The sequence below is a fragment of the Theobroma umbraticum genome, unplaced genomic scaffold (genome assembly GCF_002168275.2).
Source record: "Theobroma umbraticum cultivar Fairchild unplaced genomic scaffold, ASM216827v3 scaffold_204.0, whole genome shotgun sequence".
In the NCBI taxonomy this organism is placed as follows: domain Eukaryota; kingdom Viridiplantae; phylum Streptophyta; class Magnoliopsida; order Malvales; family Malvaceae; genus Theobroma; species Theobroma umbraticum.
Window position 1 is genome coordinate 6,412,312 of NW_018397267.1, and position 20,573 is coordinate 6,432,884.

Sequence of the window (20,573 nt, forward strand, 5' to 3'; positions counted from 1 at the left end):
CTGAAAAATGATTGAGGCGATGGAGAAATGACCAAAGCATATGTTTGTGATAGAAATTCATAGCTTTTTAAGATTAATTGGATATTATTGATGGTTTGTAAAGAACTTTTCTAAACTTGTAGCGCTCATGACTAGACTGCCTTAGAAAAATGTGAAGTTTCTATGGTTCGAAGCATGCGAGGAAAGCTTTGGAAAGCTTAAGACTTGTCTTACTTCAGCTTCAATACTTAGCTTAACGCTGGATGTGGGTGGGTATACGATTTATTGTATTGTGATGCCTCGAGAGTTGGATTAAGATTCGAGTTGGTGCACCATGACAAAGTGATAGCTTATGCCTCGAGATAGTTGAAGAGGCATGAGCAGAATTATCCCATTCACAATTGGAGATGGTAGCTATTATGTTTGCGTTGAAGATTTAGAAGCATTATCTTTATGGCAATACTTATGAGATCTATACTGATCATAAGCATCTTAAGTATATTTTTCAGTAGAGTGATTTTAGACTTAGGCAACGTTGATGGACAGAGTTACTTAATTAAAGACTATGATTTCTCCGTGGTGAATTCTTTGAGTCAAAAATCCATAAGGAGTTTAGCCCATATATTAGTTAAAAGGAGATATTTGGTGCAAGGTATTCATGATCTTGAAGATATGGGATTACATTTAGGGTCCAAGAAACTGATACCTTGATAGCACATATTCAAGTTAGGTCAATGCTACTTGATCGCATCAAAAAAGCCCTAGATAAGGATGAGTGGGTGACCAAGGCCATTAAGAATGTCCAAGGGAGGAAAGGATAACACTTTGTTAGAGATTTTGATGGTTTACTCCCCTATAGAGCTAAGGCATATGTGTCAAACATAGATGGTTTCAGGAGAGAGATTTTAGAAAAGGCACATTTATCTACTTATGTCGTACAATGCATCCGGTAACCACCAAGATATACCACGACTTGAGAGAGGTATATTGCTTGGAATGTCTAAAGAAAGACATAGTAGAGTTTAAGGTCAAGTGTCTAGTGTATCAATAGGTTAAGGCAAAACATTAGAGACTACCAAGTTTACTACAACCTTTACCTATACCCGAGTGGAAATGGAAACACATCTTGATGGATTTTATGACAAGACTACCTTGAACAAGTAAGGGGTGCTATTTCATTTGGGTGATAGTTGACATATTGATCAAATCCACTTATTTTCTATCGATGGAGACCATACATGGAGTGGCACAGTATATGGGATTGTATATTGATGAGATTGTAAGGAGTCCTAGTCACTATAATCTTTTATAGGGGAAACTCAATTCAGTAGTCGATTTTGGGGGAAATTTTAGAAGACTTTGGGAACTAAGTTGAATTTTAACACTACTTTCCACCTTAGACAGATGGACAGACTTAGAGAACCATACAAACTTTGGAGGATATGTTACTAGCTTGTGTTGTTGATTTTGAAATTACATGGGATTGACACTTACCTTTAGTGGAATTTGCTTATAATAATAGTTATCTGTGAGTATAGAGATGGTGCCCTATGAGGCCTTATAGGGGTGAAAGTGTAAATCACATATTGGTTGCTTTGAGGTTGGTGAACAGAAACTCTTTGGACCGAAGATTGGTTCAACAGACCACCAACAAGATACAAATAATTTGAGAGAAGAAGTTGATGGCGCAAAGTCAATAGAAGTCTTTTTTCGACCTTAGACATAGAGATTTGGAGTTTTAGGTGGGTGATCATGTGTTTTCAAAAGTGTTGTTAACTAAGGCAATTATGAGATTTGGCAAGAAGGGCAAGTTAAGTCCAAAGTATATTGGACCATTTGAGGTTCTAGATAGAGTTGGCATAGAAACTTATAGATTGGCTGCCCCTGGACCTTTCTAACATTCTTGTAGTGTTCATGAGTTCGTTCTTCATAGGTACAATCTCTACTTATCTCATGTGATCCAATATAAGGAGAATTAGTTAGGAGACGACTTGTCGTATTAAGAGCTACTAGTGGAGATCTTGGACAGGCAAGTTAAGAGACTTTTTTCCAAGAATGTAGCCTCAGTGAAGGTTCTATGGCACAACCACTCTATGGAGGAAGTGACTTAGGAAGTCGAGGACGAGATGCAGACGAAGTATCCACATTCGTTCCAAAATTGGAAGTTAGTTAGTATTTGATTTAAATTTGAAGACGAATTTTCTTGAGGGGGAGAGAATTTGAAACCCTAACTTTGAATTAAGGTTAGAAATGTAACTTAATTAGCTTGGTCAGCTAACGATTTAATGTTTTTCTTTTGAATTCTGAACATTTACAGCCTAGACATGCATGTTTTCATAAATAAATAAGTCTATTTGAAAGATAAGACCTAGAAACAATCAAATGGCTTGATTTCAGACTTAAAAATAGCATTATGTGTTGTAAACGAGGTATCAATACTTGAAACATACAAAATCTTCCTAATGAACAAGTAACTTGTTCATGAAGTATCGATACCTTTACCCAAAAAAGATAAGTATCAATACCTGCACCCAAGGTCAATACTATCTTTATTAGACTTTTCATTAGAGGTGCCTCCGTGCTTGAGTCATAAAAAGTGTGAAGGAAAAAATTCAATAAAGACATAATGATTAGTCTTGCAAGCTTTAGATACTAACATCAAGTTTTTATTCATGTGAGGAACACGTAAGACATTGGATAGATGAAGTGATTTAGTGTGTGATGGAATAAGGGTAGAGACACTGTGTTTAATAGACAAACCTGTGCCATCTACCACAATGAGTTCATCTAGGCTAACATAATCAGTGTATGAAGACAAGTTGTGCAAGTTGGAGGTGACATGGTGAAAGGCTACTGAGTCTACTATCCAGATTTGATTAATTGCTAGTTTGATGGAAGCGAAGTTGGCGACTGGTTCTTTGGTCATTCCTCTAATGCTGCGGTAAGTTTTTGCTTTGTGCCCTGTTCTATCACAATATTGGCACACTAGTTTGGCATTTGTAAATTCATGATGAATTAAACTTCCTCCTTTAGTACTGAAAATTACCTTTGTTGGAGTAATGGCCCCAGGTGTGACCGCCTCTCATAGTGGAAGGGTACTTGAATTTCTTAACATAGTTGGCTGCGACAGTCGGGATGGTAATTTCATCATCCTGCTTGATTATGTTTTCGATGTCAGTGAACTTGTCATGTAGCACTTCAAATGTAATGATGGATTCTCTAGCTCTAATGGCTGTTGAAATCTCTTTGTATTCTACCCTGAGACCATTTAAGATGAAAATTACCAAATCATCTTCTACCATTTAAGGTAAAAAACTACATTACCAAGCTTAGTGTCTTCTAATTATTTACGTACATGGCTTAGTTTCTTGAAAGTGTTTTATGTGTGTACAAGTATAAAATTACAAACACGTAGCCCAGGACAAATTTTTCCTAAAGATACTTGATAGCACCACTTTTGGTGTGGATGAAGCCAAAAAGCAACAAAGCTCGAGACACCATAAATATGTTGAATTATCACATAGTTTCCCCCTAATCACCTTGCCAGAGGAGTTATTTCAGAACCAAGATCCATGGCTATCATGCCAACTGATTCTTGTGATTCATCTTCGTCTAATCCTCTAGTCCTCTTTACCTCGGCTAACAAACAGTCGCTTAATTCCGTCACCACATAATTCATAGTTGGCCTTTTCGTGGAGGCAGGAGATAAGCAAGCCATTGCCACTTCTATTGCTTTCCATACAGAATTTATTTCAAAATTTCCTTGCAACCTCGAATCGACAATGTTTTCAATGTCCCCGTTGGACAACATGGAACCAACCCAATGACTTATGTGAGTAGGCTCATTTATGGTTCTTGTAATCACAGGCCGGTTTGTAATGATTTCCAAAAGAACTACCCCAAAGCTATAAACGTCACTTTTCTCAGTCAACCTGTTTGATGTAGAATATCTGCATGCCAAGCATGAAAACCAACAAATTTGCAGCAACAAATGATGTGGAAAAGAGATAAGAAATCAACAATCATCTCAAAACAAGATGTACTTACTCAGGGTCAAGGTATCCAGGGGTACCAGCAACGACAGTGGAGACATGAGAGCCACCTTCGATTGGAAATGTTTTTGATAGCCCGAAATCAGATAGTTTAGCTTGCAAGTTTTCAGTTAATAAGATGTTGGTAGACTTTACATCTCTGTGAATTATGGGTGGTTTGCAACCATGGTGTAAATACTCAAGTCCTGCATTTTCATTTCTTTTTTGTACATTTAGTTTTTAAAATAAACAAAAAAACAAAGACTATAGAAATTATAGGTGAGCTCATGCTAACCTTGTGCTGCCTCTAGCGCTATTCCAAGTCTTCCTTCCCAATTCAAGACACTGCTACTGCTATCTGAATCATAAGAAGTGAGTTAATGAATTCTTCTTTTTCTTTTGTTGAAGTAAATAATGAAATGAAACTAGTGTAGTAATTGACTTAATGAATTCAAACCTGAGAGATACTCTGCTAAGTTCCCTTTGGCCATGAACTCATAGATTAGCCCCAAGTTAGTGCCATCATCGCAATATCCAATAAGCGAAGTCAAATTTCTATGATGTACTCTCAAAAGAAGCTCCACCTATATATAGTCATAAATTCAAACCCAAATTTTAATTAGTTAAATATGTAATTAATGAGGTCAAACTTTAGTACTAGTACTCAGGCTCTTGTACCTCAGCTTCAAACTGCTTATACCCTTGAATAGATGATTTTGATAGCATCTTGACTGCTACTTGAGTGTCACCTAAGCAACCGTGGAAAACTGTTCCAAATCCTCCTTTGCCAATAACTCTCTCAAAATTATTTGTCATCTTTTGGACATCTGAGAATGTAAATTGTCGATTCTTTAACTCCTTCTGCTGGTATGGTTTTCTAGAGCCCAAATCCATTTTGCCTGCTGATGATAACGTTAAAATAAGTTCAATATGCATACAACTATTGACAAAAACTTTGGCAATAGCATGAAATGGTTCAATTTAATGTTTCTTAAATCCACCATTTTTTTGTGAGGTTGGTTCTACCTGATGGTTTCGCCCTTTTAAACCACCATAGGAAAGCCGAAGCAATTATGAGGAAAGAAAGCACTGAAGCAACTGATGCTACTATTGGAACCACTGCACTGTTCTTCTTCTTCTTTGAGCATGATTCCCATGTACAAGGAATTTGATTTCCTTCCACACTTAATGATCGATTCAGTTGACAAGGAGAAAAAGCAAGACTTGGATTACAAGGGCTAATAATTGTCATCCGGAACCAATCCTAATTTCTAATAATTAAACATCTCATGTAGTAAATTTGTTTTGATTTTAGCTAAAGAGGTAAGTAAAAGAAACTCAAGGAAATTGAATATTCATAAACATAAATTAAAAGCATACTTCAATTGTAGCAAACCCTTGTTTGACCTGTCAATGAGTCCTTTGGGAACTGAACCATTAAGTGCGTTTCCTTCCAAGTTTCTACGAAGATAGAGAAGAAATTTTCTTTGACTCCTTAATCAAAATTTATATTTTTCAAGTATAAAATCTCAAATAACTTACAACAGAGTCAGAGATTGCAGTTGAGTTAGAAACTCAGGCACTGGTCCAGTCAAATTATTGTTTGATAAGTCCCTGATATTGTAATAGACATAGGTAAGCTTAATTTCTCCTCCATCCTCATTATAGGACGATTGCTTCTTATTTCATATGAGATGGAGACACTTACAGATATAGCAATTGAGTGAGATTAACGATATTTGGAGGTATCTCTCCACTCAAACGGCTGGAGGATAAATTCCTGATTTCATGAGCAATAGTTTTATTAACGATAATAACGAAATTATTTGAAAGCAAATTAGAGGCTAAGTTGAACTTCAAGGCATAGACTTACAAAGATATGATCCTGGGTGGATTGGAATCCTCATAACTGCAATTAAGACCTTCCCATGAGTATTTTTGTGGAGCACAAGGATCACCTTGCCAGTTTCTCTTCAATCCGTACATTGATTTTATATTCACGATCGCATTAACTATCATGTATTTGTGAAAACAGGAGTGATATTAATTATTCAGAATGATAGGTATGAAGAGAGAATATTATATCATTAGTTTTAGAGAACATACCATCTTTTTCAACTGTTTGTGACTGTATGAGTTCCTTTACACGATAAGCCTCAAGGGCATTAATGATGGGTGGAAGGCTTGAACCTCTGGTTCTTACCATTGAAAACTGACCTCCTTTTATTGCTGATAGGCTTTGTATGGTGTCTGCCCGCAAATATGTAGGACTGTAAGCTTGGAACCAAAGCTTGTCATTAAGATAGATGATGAACTCTCTGGACTGGTTAGCTTGGAGCTCTTCAATTTCTGCCACGTGCACGTACAAATAAAATTGGGAATTGGAATCAGAATCTTGGACGGAAAAATTCAAGGGTTGACTTGCGTTTGCTGGTATGCTAGCAGTCCTCATGGCAAGCAATGGTGGTTGGTAATCGCTGTTACTTGAAATGGGAGAAGAGGTGCTTATTTGTCCCAAATCATTTCTTTGGTAAGGCTGCCAGATACGATCGTAAACATCTTGCGGAAACCTGAGGCAAATATTGCTCATTAACTAGGAAAGAAGTATCCAAAATTTATTTTTCTTTCATATTCACCACAAGTTTCGGTAAATGACATACCTGAACGTTGAATTAGATGTTGAACCAAAATCATCCCTTAAGAAAAATTCCAGTGCTTCTGTTGCAGACTGAGTGTTGTAGGTTATGTTTTTCAAAAGCCTTAACTCTAATGCTGATATGAAAGGTATCCCTTTCCCAGTGTTGACAAGACAGACATGCAAATAATTTGATTGAAGAACTTGAATGATTTCCTTGAATATAGCAGTAGATGCATTTTGAAATACCATTGTAGCCCACAAATTAGGTCCTAAGTATAGATCAAATTCCGGTGCTTCATTTTTTGCATCATAGTTTCCATACATGAAACCTGTTCTGATTAAATACTTTTCACCCTTTGTGAGGTTTATCATGTAACAGTTTCGGTCTCCTTCAGGGAAACTTCTGAGATACTCTAGAACCTGTTGCTGCATGCCTGAATTGAATTCAGGTAGCCTATTGCTGATGCCAGTTTGGATGTATGGTGCATCTGAAGTATAATTTATGCCTGTGGTGCTTTCATTGTAGCTTGAACGTTCTGGCAACCCACAATCTAAGCTAATGAACCCTGGGAAGAAGCATGGGAAGGCCTTGGTTATTTGGTTAGTTAAAGAGAATTGGAAATGCTATCCAGAGAGTTAGATGGGCTAACCTGATTGATCCTGTGCATGAATGATCAGAAATGCCAGAGCAAAGCTGCTAAACAATAGGAAATGCCTTCTCTTCCCCATCTGACTCTTCGACTTTTCACATTTGAGAGCAAAGAAGCAGTTAGTATCTTATAACTTAGATGACACATAAGAACTAAGTACCATAAGGAAACGATAATTTTTTTTGAAAGGTCATAAGGAAACGATAAACTGGTATAAAAAACTTGGTCAATTGTACAACATATTTTTGTCAGGCCTTCCTTCTCTGTGGGTACTGTTTCATGTTTGATTTCTCTGTTGAAAACGGAAATTGGCGCACAGACAAATATGATCAGATCATTAAATTAGGAATTTAGGCTGTAGTAAGTAAACGGTCTTAGCAAACTGTATTTTTCAATGGCGGGCTTGGGAGAAGACTTTGTTTAATAATGGTTTAGTCATTATGCCTGTTGGAAAACGCGAACTCCCATTTGTGCCTTGATTGCTACTATATTAATTAAAAATTAAAATGAAATATTATACCTAGACTTATGTGATAATTAATTAATGTTGTGCAACGATTAGTAAAACCTTTGCTGATGACACAAGGAAAATTTTAAAAACAATTAAAATTCCCATGAGTTGAACAAGTACTTGATGTGCTAGAAGGGGCATTAGTCATTACCATTAACCCAAAGAAAAGCTTGGGATGTGACACACTTTTTTGACTAAGTTATTCTTGGTGTAATTTCAAAATAAAAAATAATCTCTTTAAATGAAATTTATCTTTTAATGTAATTATTGAAATAATATTTTTATCCAAATGTTATATATGAAAAAATACAAGTGTTTTTAAGATAAAATGGTACCTTGATGAAAGGATTATATCATAACGACAAGTTTATATAAAAAACTTGCTACCAATCATTTTGACATATCAAAACAAATAAGATAAGAGTAAAAAAATCAAAAAAGATAGAAGTGTTATATTTTAAAAATAAACATAAGTACATGAGTTCTCATCAGCTATCAAAAGAATCCAAATTCTTTATAATCCATTTGCTGCAAAAAATAAGTTTTAAAGCTGCACAACTTTGCAAACCCTCGAATATCTCTAATGATTTACTCTTGTAATGTGTAAAGGCAAAGTTAAATATTAACTTCATTAAATCTCAAAGACTATTAGCATAATTCTTCTTTTGCATATCGAATGATGGGATGAAATAAATTTTAAAAAAGTCTACTGAAATTCTTGCTTTAAAGTCAATTTTGTCGATTTCTTGAATTTCATCTAAATCTTATTTATACTAATAATTTTGAGACTTATTTTTTGTGGAATTAGAATTTAAAATGACTTCACCAAAATAAGATAGTTATGAACATTGTCAAGTTGGAACACTTTGAAAAAAAATTTAAGAACGAGATTCATTGTGGCAAAATAGCTCTACACCATATCATAAGATAAGTTTTCTTCCTTATTTGATATGAATATAAATGATATTGTGTATGATATGCATAGTAAACACCTATTGATTGAAAAGAAGTACTTTGTCACATCTATAGATGATCATTTTGTTATGAATCAATTTTATGAGCTTGAAAGCATGCTTGATACACTACTAAAAAACAAGCTTTTTCAAACGAAATTTTTTGTTGAAAAAAATTAAACTTTCATTGAAAATGTTTTTTTTTCAAATTTTTTATGAAAAAATCCGTTAAAACTTCCATCGGTAAAAACATCGTTAGAAATACTTTTTAATGAAAATTTTTAACGAAAAATTTCGTCACAAAATTCTATTAGAAAAACTGTATAATTCGTTATCGTATCAATTTCCTTGGAGATGCATTTCCAAAGAAATTCGTAAAAAATTTCGTACAAAATTTCCATTGGAAATACATTTCCAACTAAATTTCCATTGAAAATTTTCAACAAAATATTTCATAGAAAAAGGATTTCTCACGAAATTCCATTGAAAATTTCTCATGGAATTTTCATCAGAAATTCATTTCCAATAGAAAATTCCTTGAAAATTTTCTGATAAAATTTTTCATCAATGATGCATTTCTAACAAAATTTCTATTATTCTGTTAGAAATGCATTTCCAACAAAAATTACCAACTAAAATTTTAGTATTATCAATTAACATCCATAATTCACATTAAAAATTTATAAAAAATACACATTAAAAATTAAAATTCAAAATCAATTTCATGCAATTAAAAATCATCACAAACACCATATCTAAAAATGTCAAACAAATATAAATATAAAGCTAAATATGCTATCGTATGTCATACTAAAAATGTATTCAAAGTCCAACAACGGAAACGATGTTAATACATTATTGTGTGTTGTACTAAGTACAACTATAACAGACACCCGAGTATCAAACCCATACACGTGAGTGTATATAGTTTCCATCCCTCCAAAATCTTCAATACACATGAGTGCTTGTTCTCAATTCCACATTCCTTTAAGAGGTTAAGTGCTGCCACAATTATGCCACCTAAAATTTTTAACAAGAAAACTAGCAAAAGAAGTGCAACAAAATCAACCTGTCTTAGGAAAAACAATCACTTAAAAACACAATGCCTACAAATCTAACAATTTGTGTTTGCACTGCTACAAGGAAAATAGTTATATTATCTTCACTTTGAATGCAAAAATCAATGATTTACTTCACTTCGAATGAAATATGAGGGGAAAATGCCATAAAGCTTTATAGTTACATAGGACGGATATAACATAAGATTTCCAACAGTTACATGAAGATTAGTACCTGTTGCCAACATTGAATCTACCACAAAAACTCGAGATCCTTCAGGAAATTTGTCAGGCAACCTACAGCAGACATTAACATAAGTTACACACACACCCTAACATAAAATAAAAAACAGTCCATAATGATACCCAACTAGAACGTAAGCCTGCACTGAAGCAAAGCAAAAGGATGAAATAGAGCTGGACCAAAATAGGGTGGTACAGTTCAAAAATGGTTTTCTACTACACAAAAACGAATCTTCAACTGGAAGGTAACACTCCAATTTATTATGCTTTCAAAACACTAGGGGGTAGGAACCATATATACAAAGAGAAGTGAAGTAAATTCTTACTTATTTAGATAAACTGTCCGCAAAAGTGTCTCTTCATCTCTGCTTACCCCTGCATTCACAAAACCATGAATAATCATAAACAACTAAACTGCTCGGCCACGAAAAGAATATGAAGGAATAAAGCTAGTCTTGAAGACCAAGCAATAACAAAAGCCAAAACAAAGAAACTTTCGAACAAATGGACTACACTATTTTTCATGAGTTAGGGGCGAAGGGGGAAAACTTAAAAGATTGTAAAAACAATATAAAAAATTTATCAATATGCACTATCTCTCCTCTCATGCTTTATATGTAATTGACAATATATATATATATATATATATATATGCTTTATATGCACTATCCCAAATAATTGACAATATATATCACTTATACCGGTAATTGGCTTATACAGCTCAGTATGGACTATTGAACAGACCAAAAGAAGTGTTGATATTCTTGATATTACTAGAGAAAATTAAAAATTCTAAGTTACCACTGCGTCATATTTAATAGCATCATCTACACAGAAAAGCACCCCCAAAGCCGCAAACTTAGTAAGACATATATGTAATAATATTATCATCTCCCAACCGGTACCAATTTATAAAATAATTTTTTAGAACATCAAATTCATGAACACAAGCATCCTAGATTAAAGCATGAAATTGGTCATATGAAAAACATCCAATTCAAGATAAAAAGCTCTCACCAGATTTTTCCTCTGTGGATTTTGGCTTCGTGCTGGGGGTTTCTGCATCAAGCAGAGAAGCAAATTTGTTCCTGCATCTAAGTATCATCATGCAAAATGCCACCTTAAGACTTTACAAAAACACTAGTAGGATAAGCAGGACAACCATACCCGGATTCCCACTTTAATCTTTGACTTACATTTTAGAAATTGTTTGTAGGCTAATGGAAACTAAGCTTGAGACCGTATACCATTGGTTCACTTATTCTTTTGGCTCACACATATTTCAACTTCACTAAACAGAAGAAAAATGCTGACTTTCGTAATACTGCTGAAGCAGAAGTAGAATGTTAAGCTCATCTCTTTATCAGAACATAAGTCGATGGGAAAGCATTAGGCCAAGAAATTTCCCATAATATATGCAAAAGGATGATGCAAAATTCAAACATTATCAACATACGTGAAGAGTTATTGGATTTCAATAATAAAGAAACAAAAAAATCAAGCAAGATTGTGGGTGCCATACCTTTGTGTCTCTTGAAACATGCCAGAGAACAACTGGAAAGTAATGGAAAAAGAAAAGAGTAAAATAAAAAATGCTCAGACAGAAAAGGAAAAGAAGAGAGAGAGCAGGCAGAACTTTCTAAGGAACAAGACAAGAGGGGCACTTGTACTTGGATTGAGCTTGGTTGCAAACTTGACACTGCCGTGAAGGAGCTCCCAGTCTACCTCTTCCACAGATAACAAAGCAACAACCTACTTAACATAATAACGTTTGATTACAGAGCTAAAAGTTAACGCAAGAAGACCAAAACAGCTATTGATCTTAGAAAGAAGAGAGTTATGAGAACGAAAATTTGGTAAAGAGGCTGTCAGCGAGGAGCACGGGTCAGCAAGGGTCGGCAAGTGGCAAGGCAGGGCAAGGGATGACAAGCAGCAGGGGATGAGCTTAGGGCGGGAAAGATTGAAAAGTTGGGGAAAGATGTGGGGAAAAAGTTAGACATGAAGGCCCGGTTATATAGTATTTAATAGGGGATTTTTTTTTGCCCTAAAAAAAATAAACTGTTTTTGAAAATAAGTAACGAGATAATTTTAACTGTTTTAACTATCACAGTAGATTTTGACATAAAAATATCCTTAATGAAACATTCGTTGAGGCGCACTATTAAATACAAGAAAAATCAAGAAATAAATAGATAAATATGTAAATAATTTATGAATTTTTAATTTTCTGCAAAACATTTATTTTTTTTTAGCTAAGCTTGTGCGAGGGCCAAAATAATATTGTATGAGAAGGTTTTTCAGATATTTTGGACATGACATTCAAAATCAGTCCCGGTGAATCGAAAGCTTCGAGGATGATGTGCAACCAGAAATCCGTGATATAGTGATGAATCGGAAGGAGAAAGATGTGAATCCAAAGCACGAAATCGTCGTGCTATAGCAGGGCATATGTGAGACGGCTGTGGCACGATAGGGTTTAGAGTTTGTGACACGACTCAGAGGGAATATGCGAGTTGACATTGTGATAATATGTGACATGGCAGAGAATGTGGCATAAAACGGTATGGTGGGAATGTGGCATGAAACAGGGTTGTGACACGGCAAGGTTTAGAGTTTGGTGACACACCATGGAGGGAATCTGTGACACTCCAAAGTTTAGAGTTTGTGACACGGCATGAAGGGAATTTGTGACACGCTAGAGTTCAGAGTTTGACACGGCATGGATGGAATCTGTGATACAACAGTATTCAGAGTTTGTGACACGCCATGGAGGGAATCTGTGATATGCTAGAGTTTAGAGTTTGACACGACATGAAGGGAATCTGTGACACAGCAGGGTTCAAGGATTGTGACACACCATGGAGGGAATCTGTGAGACGCTAGTGTTCAGAGTTGGTGACACGATAGCGAAAGACGTTTGTGACACGGCAGCATTCAAGGTTGTGACACGCCACTGAGAGAATCTATGACACGCCATGTGTGTGTCAGACGGCATGGCTTGTCACCGCGTGACATGACATGTTTGAAAGCGAAAGAAAAAAAAGCGGGCAAAAAAAAATGAGGAAACCGATTTGACTTCCATTGAATGAATATTATAAGACCATCTCATTTTAAATTAATTATTTTTCAGAAATCGTAAACGTCTGTGTCAAGGGTTCTCAAAGAGTTTGATTCATTCTTCATTTCTAAAGATACCAGAGAGTTAGACTTCCTTCTTTGCAAGCTTAACAAGACAAGAGCAACACTGTCGGTTATCAATGAAGAGGTCAGTCTGAAATTAAAACTTTCTTCTGTTCTTTACTTTTTTGCTGGGCTTGTTTGATATGTTCGTGTTATTGTCTTTTGGAATGGTTATGTTAGATTAGTTTAAGAAGAAATTATATTTAGATTAGTTTAAGGTGATTTTTGAAATGTTATTGCCTTAGTTAAACTGTTTTCTTCTCGGTTTTATGGTTTTATGGTCGTATCAAAGCTTTGAAGGAGTTTCGTGTCTGCATATCGTGAACTGTGAAAGGACTTTTGCAAGCAATCACTGCCCACTTGCTTTTGTATAACGTTAAATGCTACTTAATTTGGCAGCGTGAACTGTGAAGGTTGAAGATCCAAAAAGAACTTGTCATCATTTTGCTATATATTGTGATTTATTTCTGTCATGAATAAATTAGTGGAGGACCAAAAAGAAAAGTAGGCAGATATGATGGCATGGCTATGTTACTTATCCGGTTATGAAAATTTCTTAGGGCAAGTGGGGATTTGGGTGCGAGGAAATCTGGATTATAGTATAGGTAATTGCAGTTAATGCTCTTCGGAAAACATGCTCAAGAAAGGAGTAGTCGTAACCTAAAAATAGAAAGAGGTTATTGACTTGTATAGCAAATATTATATTGAACTATAGGTCAGATTTATTCAGTTACAATATTAGAATATCTTAATCAAGCTCCACAGTTTCCTCTATGCCTAAGGACTTTGGCTAAATCAAACTTGTGCTTTCCACATTGTAAGCTATCATTTTCATCATACCCAGATCAAAATCAGTTCTGTTTTTCTGGCCGATTAAAAACCCGAAACGCCGGTGGCTCATGCCTTCAGGAGATCACAATATATAAGTTAGCATAAGAACCCAGGCACTCAGTATATGACATAAATTTGTTATTCTTAGACTTGTATATTGATGATAGGATTTTTAGATAAATTCTTATACAAATAATCTTGTTAGCTTTTTAGTTGTAAACACAGCTTTTTGTTCTTTAATTTGGATGCAAAATTATTTAGCTTCTGTAACCACGGTCCACAGAAGCAGTGTAGATCAGATACATAAGGACTACTTCATATTCAAAAAGAAAAAAAAATTGAAATTGAAGGATGAATCCAGAAAAGACAGAATAAACATGGTAACAGAACAAGTAACAAGAACATCCTTTTTAACCTGGGTGGCACAATAGCGTTTCCAGTAATGATATTTACTATCTCGCACTGGGAACAGATCCTGTTCCAATATTCAGAGGAATTATCTCAATAGATTCTGCTGATCTTGACTCCAGCTTCTTGGACCATGCCATCTGCATTTTCAGACACACTTTCAGATCCATCACTGTACTGCTCATATTAGGTCTTGCTTCAGGATTGCTTGATACACAAGTCATTGCTAAGTCCACAGCTTTCCATACAGAATTAATGTCATAAACCCCTAAATGCTGGTCAAGAATGTTTTGTATATCTCCTCTTTCAAGCATTGGTGTCACCCATTTAACAAGGATGATGTATTCATTGTTTCTACGAATGATTGCTGATTGCCCCGTGATCATCTCCAAGAGAACAACCCCAAAGCTATAAACATCATTCTGCTTGGTTAATCTTGTTGAGATATAGTACCTAGTCCAAAAACGTATTTTTATAGGATCTTATTAGTCTGTAAAACAAGGTGGTCGACGCATTGGAGAGTTGATGCTTGTAATTTTGCGAGGAGGCATTCAAGCAAGAGCATGATAACTTACTCTGGATCAAGGTACCCTGGAGTACCACAAACTTTGTCAGTTGTTACTCCACTGCTAGATTCAAGCTTAAAAGCTTTTGACAACCCAAAATCTGCAAGTTTGGCACGAAACTTCCTATCCAATAAAATGTTGCTACTCTTCACATCTCTGTGGATTACAGGTGGCTTAATGCCCTCATGTAAATACTCCAAACCTTCAGCAAGAGTTCAAGTCAAGTCACTCTAACTAAATAAAATTTTGAAACAGAAATATATGAGGCATAAAATGTATAAAACTTCCACGTGTTTGATTAGCGTGTTTATCGTGTTCAAATATGAAAAGGAGAAAGAAAATGAAGGATTATAAAGATGTGCATTTCTCACCTTGTGCTGCATCTATTGCTATTTTTAGTCTTTGTTCCCACCCCAGGGAATTTCTGTTTCTGTCTGCAGCCATATGATGACAATCTGAGTCTATCTGATTATTGAAGTAGATAAAGGACCAAAAGCATTATAGGAAATTTCACTATCAGGCAAAGTAAAAAATCTAAGAGGAAAAATATGACAATCCTTTTGGAAAACAAAAATGGACAGAAAATTTGCGGTTTATATACTTTGCCACTTCTATCTTATAAATTCTTTTAACAAAATATGGGGAAGATTGCAATAGATACCTTTTAAATGCCATTCTAGATTTCCATTGCACATGTATTCATAGATAAGCCCCATGTTTTTGCCATCATTGCAATACCCAATTAGAGAAGTCAAGTTTTTGTGATGAACTGTCATTAGAAGTTTGGCCTGCGATTTGGAAGGAAATAATTGATTATCATTCAAGATATAAACTGCAATAATTTTGTGGGAACAATATGTTTGGTTTAATCCTTAATGCTTTAGCAACATATTATATTAAAACTTTGGACATAACTTACCTCAGCCTGGAACTGTTCAGACCCTTGATTTGATGATTCTGAAAGCATCTTAACAGCAACTTCAGTGTCATCATTCAAGCATCCGTAATAAACTGTTCCAAAACCTCCTTTTCCAATGACCTTTTCAAAGTTGTTTGTGATACTAACTACCTCAGAATATGTGAATTGATTATTTCTCGACTCCAGTGGTCTAGCTTCCTCAAGAGGCATATGTTCTTCATTGTATTGACAAGCAATGTAATCACAAATTTAAATGTACAAAATAGAATAACCAACAAAATTTAAACATTACCTTTCCTTTCTCTTTTGAGTTTCCATGAAATAATGAACACTACCAAGAGGACAAAAACAACTGCTGTGGCGGATGCTACAATTGCAGCAACAGGCTGCTTCTTTCCGCATGATCCCGACAAACACAGATCCGGGTTACCATCCAAACTGGAATTGGACAATCAATCAGAAACAATTGTCAAGTTAAGGGTGCAATTGACTATAGCATAAAACTATCATTCAAAACCAAGTTACAAGTTTACTTAGGAGCTTTATATAATGCTATTTAGCGGGAAAAAAGGGGGGAGGGTATCGAAGCTTTATATCCCCTATCCAAATTTATGGGATGCAATTATTAATACCAGTGTAGAAACCTGTAGAAAATACTTTTAGTCCTTAGTTTTATATTTAATATGTTGTATATTTAAACATACAACAAATGAAATCCATCACTGCCGTTTTTCTCTATCAGCTCAGGTGGAACTGAACCTCTGAGATTGTTGAAGGATAAATTCCTGCAAAAATAAGATTAAACTTGATGACTTTTTCTGATTTCACCAATAACTTCAAGGGTTACTTGCACTGAAAATATTTCTGCAGACTTACAAAAGCTTCAGGTCCCGCAAATGCAATAATAAATCAGGCACGTCTCCTTCCAAGCTATTGTTGGATAAATCTCTGTAACAAATTAAGGAAAATGGAAATTGCAAAAGTGAAATTGAATCAATCATTATACCGAGAGTGATGTGCAATAGTCAAGTTTTTGCTTTCTTAACAAGCTGATACGCTTTCCTACACTTACAGGGTTACAATTGATGCGAGATTACCAAAGTACTTTGGTATATTCCCCTTCAATCCCCAAGAGCGCAAATTCCTGATATCAAATTGACTTGTTAAATATGTTGTGCTATTGCTACCACTGTACTGTAAATAGATTTTATGCATTTCTTAGCCTGCAAATAGTTCAGACACTCACACAGTGGTGATACTATTAATATCTTCACACTCCACACCATCCCAATGAAGATCAGCAGGAAAACAAGGATCTCCTTGCCAGTTCTTCTTAACTCCTAGACTTTCTCTGATTCCCCTTATTGCTTCAACTGGTATATAGAAAAGAAAAAAAATAGCGAACAATATAATTAGAGAAGTCAAACTGTAATACTCTATTTTACCTATCAATAGTTCTCTATTTCAAGTTTGACATCATTATGTCTTCTGTATAACTTAGTCAACCAAATGTAGTGCTATGCAAAAATAAAGTAAGAAGAATACCATCATTTCTTTCGGTTGGTACTTTTGAGAAGTTATATAACATAAAAATTTCCACAGCATTGAGAATAGGCGGATGGGTGGAATTAGCAGTCCTGTTTAATTTGATCTCTACATCCTGTCCAGTGAAGGTAAAGGGGCTCTCCCAAGTTTGTGGTTTCTCTGAGGGTTTAACTGTAACAATACCTATTGGCAGCTCACCATTCACTGAGATGTCAAACTCTCTAAACTCGTTGCTGTGGAGGTTCTCAACTTCAGCAAAGTGCAAGTAGACATAGCAGTTCTTGGTTTCAGGTTTCCATTTGAATGACAAGGAAGTAACATTATCTGATGTTGTTGTGACTGCAGTTGCCATAACCGGGATTGGCACTTTGTAATCACCATCGTCTAAGGAACCTCTGTTAGACGCATCGATGATTGGCTTCACATTATTAGGAGAATCAGGGGGGCTCCAGATGCGGTCAGAAATATCATCATTGTACCTAAGCAAGGTATTCAAATAGTTTATAAGGCTGAGAATCAAAAGGTTGACACGTTGGAAAAATTTTGAGTACCTTCATGTAGGTATTGAAAGGAACCTAAACATCATACACTATGTATCAAACAGGACAGTGCTGTTGACAACTAGTGTTGAAATAATTCGGTAGAATTATGATCTTGTGGAGCATCTGCATGCATACACTATCAAACAGGACACTAAAACTTTCATATAAAAGCATGATTGTACGGTGATTAAGGAAAAATTAAGATAAAAAACTTTAAAATGTCTGACCTGAATATTGATCCATTTGTTGTAGAACCAATATCTGTGCGCTTTAGGAGCACTAAGTACTCGGATGTGGTTCGTTTGTAAGTAGAATCTGGCAAGGGCCTCAACTCTAACGCTGAAATAAAAGGAGTTGTGGAACCTTTTTTCACAAGACAAATGTCGATATCCTCTGTGGTGGGAATATGTATGATCTCCTTCCTTACAATGGTCTCTGGACCAGTAAAGTTAACTGTGGTCCATTCCTGAACCCCAAGGAAGAGGTCAAATGTTGGTGTAAGATTGAGGCCATCATAGTTTCCATACATGAAGGATGCTCTGACCAAAATGGTATTTCCAATTTCAACTTTTAGATTGTAACAGTTTCTGCTTCCGTTAGGAAAGCTTCTAAGGGTTCTGAGCTGTTGATTAGAAGCGGATGTCATGTACTCATTAGATATATTGGCATTCATTCCAATTTCTGCCATTGCTTCTAGCAGGGTATCTGGATAATAATATAAGCTGGTACTCTCATCAGTGTAGCCGTTAACAATGCCGCAATCAATGTTCGTGAAACCTAACGACAATCACCAGGCGTCAGTAAATTGAAAAAAATCCTAGACACACCAAAAATGATTTTACGTACCAGCAGGATGTGGAAAGTTAAAGCCCTCTCCATTTTTTACTTCTTAGATAAGATGTGCTTTCAGTTACTCCAGTCCACCAATTTCAGGCAAAAAGTTTAAAAGCAAAGATTTACTGCTTGTGATCAACCTTTGAGGACCAGGAACACGTACGATTGCCGTGTTTAATTTTGTGCATTTCAGCGTTATGACCTTTCTCAACCTTCTATGACCTTCCCCGGAGCCCTTTTCTAACTAAAACCTGAATTCCTGTCTAGGCTTAAGTTTTGTCTAACTACAATGGTTGATGATAAGTTCTTTACCTGATGAACGAATATTAATTTCACTATTCCATCACTTAATTTTTTGCTTCTAGTCCTAGCTATCCGTTAAAGCATGCATGCAATTACTGGGCGCTGTTATTGAAACCTCGGTCAAGTGTGTGTATAAATATATATGTATATGCACAGTAGAGCAAGATTTGACAAATTGAAATCTGCGAACCTGTTTCAGCATAAACCTGAACCATATGAGTACTAAAACTGAGCACGACAGAAAGGAAGAATAATAGAATCTTCATCATTCAAGAATAGGGCAGCGAAGGCTTTTGCTGTCACTCCTCCACAACCACAATGACACAAGGACAGGGTAGCTCATCTTTTGCTTTATATATTAATATGTAATTACCTGCTCTTAAGGAATTCAACATCGGATACAATAAACTAAAACCCTAAAAGGACAAATACTAATTTGATTTACCAAGGGAAGGAATTGCATTGATATCGATTGGAGAACCTTAACGCTCAAGACATGTTGACTGCCCAACAACTCCGAAATATTAAGTGATTTTGGCACCCAATATTGACAAGGTCCATAAAGAGTTAAAATATGAAGGCCTTGCATACTTCTACAGCAATGTTAATGACTTTCAACTGGAAACTCATAGAAATTTGAGAACAATCGGTCGCCTTCAAAGAGAATTGTTTAATGGGTAAAGGATGATAAGAAAAATGTAGTAAATGCACAAAAACAAAGATGGTATGCAACTGAATCACTGACAATTATTTTCTATTTAAAATGCTAATTTCCATTTGACAACCTTTTAAAAATTAAGATGTCGTAATTCAAGTGGCACGCGTCTTGTTTGTCTTGAATGCAACGTATTGCTTACGTCCAATACATTATGTATTATTTTTCTTCTTGCCGTCCCGCTGAGTACATTTATTTGCGAAAAAAATTATCCTATACTTGTAAAGAGTTGTTATATGTCTCATTAAGTTATAATTTAAAAAATTAATAAATTAACATCTATATCTATAACCAATGATATATATAAAAGGGATATTAAAATTTTTTTATTGATGAAAATAATCATATTTATTCACTCTATGTCGTACCCCAAACCCAAAGATTTAGAGCATAATAAACTTCATGTACTTATGAGACAAATCTTATAAATATGTAAGGCAACAATATTATCCTTGATCAAGTGTAATATCTTCAAAATCTTTTCAAATTTCAAATTTTACAGAACCTTAAGTCTCTCAATACAACAATAATATAATTCTTCGAAAGATACAAATTTTTCATCTAACTAACATCTCTTTACAAACTAAAACCAAATACTCACATTAAAGCTTATAAATAACAAAGAGTGGATATTAATTTTACTAATCAAAACTCTCGCCAAACAAGT

General features: G+C 35.2%; 2 protein-coding genes, 1 long non-coding RNA gene and 1 other non-coding gene across 5 annotated transcripts; all 4 read right to left on the minus strand.

The window, feature by feature from the left end:
- Nucleotides 1-3,514: 3,514 nt before the first annotated feature.
- On the minus strand, nucleotides 3,515-7,035 carry LOC110424239 (LRR receptor-like serine/threonine-protein kinase IOS1). Of its 2 annotated transcripts, none has more exons than XM_089784802.1 (12): nucleotides 6,671-7,035; nucleotides 6,117-6,580; nucleotides 5,884-6,022; nucleotides 5,719-5,790; nucleotides 5,556-5,624; nucleotides 5,391-5,471; nucleotides 5,037-5,194; nucleotides 4,689-4,909; nucleotides 4,468-4,594; nucleotides 4,306-4,368; nucleotides 4,027-4,216; nucleotides 3,515-3,929 (listed from the first exon to the last, which is right to left on the minus strand). In XM_089784802.1, the coding sequence occupies exons 1-12, from the start codon at nucleotides 7,018-7,020 to the stop codon at nucleotides 3,515-3,517; spliced, it is 2,349 nt and encodes a 782-aa protein (XP_089640928.1). In that variant the 5' UTR covers nucleotides 7,021-7,035. The 2 variants fall into 2 exon arrangements, with proteins under 2 accessions (XP_089640928.1, XP_021294455.2); XM_021438780.2 differs by having other exon boundaries at nucleotides 5,553-5,624.
- Nucleotides 7,036-9,531: 2,496 nt separating this feature from the next.
- LOC110424781 (uncharacterized) lies at nucleotides 9,532-10,514 on the minus strand. Its single transcript, XR_016351764.1, has 3 exons — nucleotides 10,390-10,514; nucleotides 10,056-10,117; nucleotides 9,532-9,782 (listed from the first exon to the last, which is right to left on the minus strand). It is a non-coding gene; the product is annotated as an uncharacterized LOC110424781 (transcript).
- Nucleotides 10,515-11,095: 581 nt separating this feature from the next.
- LOC110424742 (uncharacterized) lies at nucleotides 11,096-12,025 on the minus strand. The gene is made up of 3 exons (XR_002445933.1): nucleotides 11,734-12,025; nucleotides 11,586-11,617; nucleotides 11,096-11,151 (listed from the first exon to the last, which is right to left on the minus strand). It is a non-coding gene; the product is annotated as an uncharacterized LOC110424742 (long non-coding RNA).
- Nucleotides 12,026-14,174: 2,149 nt separating this feature from the next.
- Nucleotides 14,175-19,490, minus strand: LOC110424576 (putative LRR receptor-like serine/threonine-protein kinase At1g05700). Its single transcript, XM_021439170.1, has 13 exons — nucleotides 19,382-19,490; nucleotides 18,282-18,831; nucleotides 17,513-17,991; nucleotides 17,214-17,340; nucleotides 17,040-17,111; nucleotides 16,844-16,915; nucleotides 16,672-16,752; nucleotides 16,260-16,405; nucleotides 15,968-16,182; nucleotides 15,710-15,836; nucleotides 15,420-15,482; nucleotides 15,058-15,250; nucleotides 14,175-14,935 (listed from the first exon to the last, which is right to left on the minus strand). Exons 1-13 carry the CDS (start codon nucleotides 19,458-19,460, stop codon nucleotides 14,527-14,529), a joined length of 2,613 nt encoding a protein of 870 aa, XP_021294845.1. The 5' UTR covers nucleotides 19,461-19,490; the 3' UTR covers nucleotides 14,175-14,526.
- Nucleotides 19,491-20,573: the final 1,083 nt, after the last annotated feature.